Consider the following 7,115-nt stretch of genomic DNA (forward strand, 5'->3'; position numbering starts at 1 on the left):
CTGGTTCATACACTCCATCATTCCTAAGGACATTGAAACAAGAACTCAAAAGCATAGGCTCATTCAACATAGACTGATTATTAAACATAAGGTTAGCGTTCACCTGAGAATGAATTTCCTTCTGCAATTGTTTAGCTCTACTCCTTGTAATTGGACCAGCTATATCAAGTGGAGTTTCATTTGAAGATGAGTGAATGGTAGGCATGTCCTCATTAGCCTCCCCCTCTTGAGAAGGAGTCGTCCTCGACTCAGGCTCACCAACAAATGGAAGCAAGTCTTTGACATTGAATGTTGTACTCACATTGGAATATTCAGGTGGCAGCTCAATTTTGTAAGCATTATCATTTATCTTTTGGAGAACCTTGAACGGACCATCACCCCGAGGAGATAACTTACTCTTACGCTGTTGGGGAAAGCGATCCTTTCGTAGATGCAACCATACAAGATCTCCTGGCTGAAATGTAACCTTCTTCTTACCTTTGTTTGCTTGCTTTGCATATTGTGCTGATTTCTTCTCAATATTCTTTCTTGTCTCCGCATGTAACCGCTTGATAAAGTCTGATCTTTTTGTGGCATCCAAGTTAACTTGTTCCTGTAATGGTAAAGGCAAAAGATCCATGGGAGTATGCGGTTTAAACCCATAAACAATTTCAAATGGACAAGAGTTTGTTGTAGAATGGACTGCCCTGTTATAAGCAAATTCGACATGTGGAAGGCAGTCTTCCCAGAGCTTCAAATTCTTTTTCAACACAGCACGCAACATGGTTGACAAGGTACGGTTGACAACTTCAGTTTGCCCATCCGTTTGTGGATGACAAGTGGTTGAAAATAACAACTTGGTGCCAAGCTTAGCCCACAATGTCTTCCAAAAGTAGCTGAGAAATTTTGTATCCCGGTCTGAAACAATAGTCTTTGGAACTCCATGTAAACGAACGATCTCCCTGAAAAACAAATCAGCAACGTGTGAAGCATCATCGCTCTTATGACATGGGATAAAATGTGCCATTTTAGAAAAGCGATCTACAACAACAAAAATAGAATCCCTCCCCCTCTGAGACCGAGGTAACCCCAGAACAAAGTCCATAGATATATCTTCCCAAGGTACATGTGGAATAGGTAATGGAGTATATAAGCCATGGGGATTGAGGCGGGACTTAGCTTTCAAGCAAACGATGCAGCACCCAACATGCCGCTGGACATCACGTCGCATATGTGGCCAAAAGAAATGATCAGAGAGCATGTCCAATGTCTTTTTGACACCAAAATGACCAGCTAGTCCACCTGCATGTGCTTCTTGCAAAAGAACTTGACGAATCGAACAAGCTGGAATGCATATTTTGTTAGTCCGAAACAAGAAGCCATCATGCACATAATATTTATCCCAACCTTTTCCATCAATGCAACGAGAGAAAGGCTCTTTAAATTCAGCATCAGCAGCATAAAGTGTTTTAATGGATTCCAAACCAAGCACTTTTGTATCTAGTTGTGTAATCAACGCACATCTTCTAGACAAGGCATCGGCAACAATGTTATCTTTACCACGCTTATGTTTGACAACATAGGGAAACGTTTCAATGAACTCAATCCATTTAGCATGTCGACGGTTCAGCTTGCCTTGACTTTTAAGATATTTCAAAGCTTCATGATCAGAATGGATTACAAATTCTTTAGGTAACAAGTAATGTTGCCAAACTTCCAAAACACGAACTAAGGCATAAAGCTCTTTGTCATAAACCGAGTAATTCAGATGTGGACCATTTAACTTTTCAGAAAAGTAGGCAACAGGTTTACCTTCTTGCAGCAGTACACCTCCTATGCCAATACCACTTGCATCACATTCGATCTCAAATGTCTTACCAAAATCAGGAAGTTGTAGCAGCGGTGCTTCACAAAGCTTTGTTTTCAGCTCATTGAAGGCTTGGTCTTGTTCATCTCCCCACTTGAATGGAACATCCTTCTTTGTCAAATTATTGAGGGTGCAGCGATCATGCTGAAATCTTTAACAAAACGCCTGTAAAAACCTGCAAGACCATGAAAGCTTCGAACTTGGCTCACATTTACCGGTGTAGGCCAATCCTTTATTGCTTTAACCTTCTCTTCATCAACCTGAATACCATCTGCGGAAACAACAAAGCCAAGGAAAACAACACGGTCTGTGCAAAAGGTGCACTTAGCAATGTTGCCATACAATTTCTCTTCCCTCAAAACAGCAAGTACTTGATGGATATGATCAAGATGTTCATCAAATGATTTGCTATAGATCAGAATATCATCAAAATAAACAACAACAAACTTGCCAATGAAAGCTCGTAAAACATGATTCATTAAGCGCATAAAAGTTGAAGGAGCATTTGTCAAGCCAAATGGCATCACAAGCCATTCATAGAGACCAAATTTAGTTTTAAACGCTGTTTTCCATTCATCACCAAGTTTCATGCGGATTTGATGATAACCACTACGCAAATCTATTTTGGTGAAAATGATAGAACCACTCAATTCATCTAACATGTCATCAAGTCGTGGAATGGGATGGTGATATCGAACAGTTATAGCATTGATAGCACGACAATCAACACACATACGCCAAGAGCCATCTTTCTTTGGGACTAAAAGAACGGGAACTGCACATGGTGATAAGGATTCACGAACATACCCTTTGTCCAAAAGCTCTTTTACCTGTCGCTGAATTTCCTTTGTTTCTTCAGGATTGGTGCGGTAGGCTGGACGATTTGGAAGCGAAGCACCTGGTACCAAATCAATTTGATGCTCAATTCCACGGAGTGGAGGAAGTCCAGCTGGTATCTCATCAGGAAAAACATCTTCGAAGTCCTGTAAGAGATCAAGAACAACACTAGGCAGCGATGAAGGTAAATCGTGAGTTGAAAGTAGGACCTCCTTGTGCAAGAGCACAAAGAATGGGGTTGTGGTGTTTCTCACTTCTCTCAAATCACTCTTGCTCACAAAGAGACACTCAGTGTGGCGTGGCTGTTTAGGATTGGCATGAGGATTTATGTGGCTGGATGGGTTAGAACTCTCTCCCTTACTTGGGTTGGGGGTCTCACTCAATTTTCTTTTGTCTGATTCCTCTCTTTTCTTGCGAGCCATATCTGAAGTATGTATCTCCTCTGGAGATAATGGAACAAGAACCACCTTCTTGTCATTGTGAATGAAAGTGTATTTGTTAGACCGTCCAAAATGCACTGAGTCCACATCAAATTGCCAGGGCCGACCAAGCAGCAAATGGCATGCTTGCATGGGGACAATATCACAATCCACCTCTCCATGATAATCACCAATGGAAAATGACAAACGAATCATGGCTGAAACCTTAACTATCCCGGAATTATTCAGCCATTGCATATGGTACGGATGTGGATGGCGACGTGGCTGCAAACCAAGCTTCTCAACAAGCAAAGCACTAACAATATTATTGCAGCTCCCACCATCTATGATGAAACGGCACACTTGGCCTTGTACTTTGCATCGGGACTGAAATAAATTATGGCATTGTCCTTGTTCCGCAGCAACAAACTGAGTGGAAAGAACTCTCCTAACCACCAAAGAAGGAGATGGTGTATTCATTGTAGAAGGCTCGAAATCAGGAAAATCAGCAAGCAACTCATCAAAATCAGCACTAGTAATCTCGTCAGAAGATGGAGAAATAACATCTTGTAACATGTCATTGTGAGCAAAAGTTGAAATAGGTTGAATTGCTAAACAATTCAGACCTAGCTCAAATGTACCATCCTCTGCTGAATACTCACAAGTGTCAAGATTAAAATCTGAAAATACATTGGTAAGCTCATCCTCCTCTTCACTTTGTGAATCATAAGAACCATCAGCAAGGGCAATAATAGTACGACGATTGGGACATTCAGCTTGTTTATGCCCATGACCACCACACTTAAAACACTCAATCTTGCTTGTCTTGCGTTGGGTGGCTGCAGTAGAAGAAGTGGGCTGATTTGAACTCACAGCTTTACCTTTCGTATCCAATTGTTTGGAAGAAGGTGGAATGGATCTATTTGTTCCACGAGATGAGGATTTGGGCGTTGCAGCTCCTTGCTGTTGGAATTGAGGAGTGACATCCCCTTGCTGTTGGGAATGACGCCATGAAGCATTGTATTTGTAAGACGTAGCAACTTGTCGTTCAGCCCTCTTTGCAAAATGAACCAACTCAGTGAGACAAGTGTAATTTGTCATATCCACTTTATCAGCAATGGGTTTATTGAGGCCAACCAAAAACCGAGCCATTGTTGATTCCTCATCCTCAGTTATCCCTGTACGAAGTAAGCACATTTCCAATTCCTGAAAATATTCATCAACACTGCGAGTACCTTGCACAAGACGTTTCAGTTTCAAATGTAGATCACGAGAATAATATGCAGGAACAAAACGACGTCTCATTTCCCTCTTCATGTCTTCCCAAGTTATACGATCATGCCCAACTCTTTGATATTCAGTACGGACCTGATTCCACCAAGTTATGGCATAACCTTTAAACTCAATGGCTGCAAGCTTTGCCTTCTTTTCAGCAGGGTATTCATACAAATCAAATAGTTGCTCCACTTTGGTTTCCCATTCAAAGTAATCATCAGCATTCTCCTTGCCGCTGAATGGAGGAATGGACACTTTAACCTTGCCCAAACCATCATCATTGTGACGTCGTTCATGATGACGTCGACGGTGATCACCATAACGACCACGGGCTCCAAAACGGCCAAAGTTATCACCACCATGATCATCATATGCACCACGGCGACCATAAGGATCACCTCCATGTTCAGCACTATAATTTGAAAATGTTTCAGCATCAAGATCAGGAGGATGCCCAACAGGAACACGTCGTGCACGACCAAAACCAGCAGCAAATCCTCGGCCACGGCCACCTGCAAAGTTATCAAAACCAGCAGCGAATCCTCGGCCACGACCACCACCACCGCCACCGGCATGTTGATCATCATCCTCAATGTGTTCATCATCATGAGGTGGATGCTCCCCATGTTGCTGCTGTAGTGATCGTTGAAGCGCTTGCATCCCTTGCATCAATTGTTGCATTTGTGCACGCACTTCCTGAATTTCTTGTGCAGACACAGTGTGAGAAGGGGAATCTTCATTTCCTGCCATGTTAGTAACAAAGAGAGAGAGTAATAGGACAAAATATATGTGGAATCACTCCCTCACCACTTACAAAACAAGTTCTTTCTCTCCCTGAAAAGAGCAAGAACCGGGGCTGCAATTTGTAGTGGAAGAGTGATTGTAACAGCAACGATGGTGCAACAACTCACGGTGCGTTTTAAGTGGAGCTTGGTGGGGTAATATGTAAGTGGAATGCGCTGATAAATGTAGTTATGCAAAACCGAATAATAATCCAAGAACACAAGTCTAAGTTGCTGAATATAAAGGAAAAGATGCACAAAGAAAGGAACACGATGTAGGAAGTGGATAGATGAACACCAATTGCACCAAACGAAACTTGTTGCTGCCCAAACCCCTTTTTGGTGTGCTGAACACAATTCTCTTTTATTTCTTTTCTTTCCTTTTCTTTTTTTTTTGAACAAGAACTCGTTGTTTTCAGTCCTTCTTTTGACCAATATACATCTTTTCTTTTAAGATTTGTGACAACACAGCAAAACTTTCAACTGAGGGGCGCACAAGGATCAACCAAGGTGGATGGTGCAGCACAAAAACAAGAAACTCGGAAGGGGAATATGTGGCGGGTAGAAAACAAGGGTGGGACGGGTGGGTATATTTTTTTTTGTTATATATATGCAGCAAGCAAAGACGATCAGATCAAGGATGGGATGGAACAAAGATAACAGCTAGAACAATGAGGGGAAAAAAAAATTCAGCAACTAGACAAATCTTAAAGGATTAAAACTCGATAAAGCAAACTACAAAATCAGTAGCACGTATGAATTTGGGCTGTAGGTTTTCTTTTTGGCTATTAGTGGACAGTAGGTATATAAAATCTATCCTACCAGAAACAAGAACAATCCTACTGAGGAAACGGAGGCTGTGATACCAGATGATATGCTCACGTCTAGGCAGCACGTGTAGCAATTTGTTGTGGCCCGATCTTCTCGTAGGATCTGCGAACTTGATAAATTGTCGCTGCGTGACCTGGTGAAGAGGCAGCGCACCGCGAGGCTGTCCACGCGACGAACTACCGAGACAATCACCCTTCCACGTAACAACGTAACAGCCCACGCAATCACGCCCTATAGACGTGAAGGCACGAACTGGGTGAACCGCAGTTCGGCGTTCTACAACTCCCTCAGGAATCGAAAGAACAAATGTTGCAATCCTCTCAAGACTCACGCATAAACAAAACTCCACGAGTTTGTGTATTCTGAATTCAATAAAATAAGATCTGACTTTTCATTGTCTAGTACAAGATATATATAGAGATAGGGGCATTCAGCTTTGAGTAAATGGCTGCATGCGCATGCTCTAGTGGATTTCGTGGCTGGTTCACGCGTCTTTTCAGCTTCTGGCAGCAGTTACTAAAATGAGCATAACTCCTTATTAGGATATCCAAATAATGAACCGTTTGATGGACTGGAAAGTAGACTTGAAGACGCTTCCATCCACTTATTGAACACCATCTAACTCCTTGTATTCTGTCTGCAGTGATGCATGGAATTCGTACCATGTGTCAGTCATCTAGCTTCTGGTTGCATTCCATGCTAAGGTGATGAACCTCCATTTTATTCATGCACACCATAGGCTTCTTGGTTCAGATGTCCAGAGGCTTGAATCCATCTTGATCCCATGCTGGTTCATACACTCCATCATTCCTAAGGACATTGAAACAAGAACTCAAAAGCATAGGCTCATTCAACATAGACTGATTATTAAACATAAGGTTAGCGTTCACCTGAGAATGAATTTCCTTCTGCAATTGTTTAGCTCTACTCCTTGTAATTGGACCAGCTATATCAAGTGGAGTTTCATTTGAAGATGAGTGAATGGTAGGCATGTCCTCATTAATCACCTTAGTGTCGGTGCAGATCCCAACAAAGCCATTACCCACCTTAGCTAAACCTGACTAGCCACCACGGGATCCATCAAGGGGTCATTCGACCTATCTCCGAGGTTTAACCGGGGCATAA

The 7,115-nt window shown here is 42.2% G+C and overlaps 1 protein-coding gene across 1 annotated transcript; it reads right to left on the minus strand.

The window, feature by feature from the left end:
- Nucleotides 1-304: 304 nt before the first annotated feature.
- LOC112892644 lies at nt 305-5,127 on the minus strand (the record flags this gene model as incomplete). Its single annotated transcript, XM_025959778.1, has 5 exons — nt 3,033-5,127; nt 2,047-2,606; nt 1,540-1,957; nt 1,270-1,293; nt 305-681 (listed from the first exon to the last, which is right to left on the minus strand). Coding segments are annotated over exons 1-5 (3,474 nt in total), but the record flags the coding sequence as incomplete, so codon positions are not given.
- Nucleotides 5,128-7,115: the final 1,988 nt, after the last annotated feature.

This window comes from Panicum hallii, chromosome 5 (genome assembly GCF_002211085.1).
Source record: "Panicum hallii strain FIL2 chromosome 5, PHallii_v3.1, whole genome shotgun sequence".
Lineage (NCBI taxonomy): Eukaryota > Viridiplantae > Streptophyta > Magnoliopsida > Poales > Poaceae > Panicum > Panicum hallii.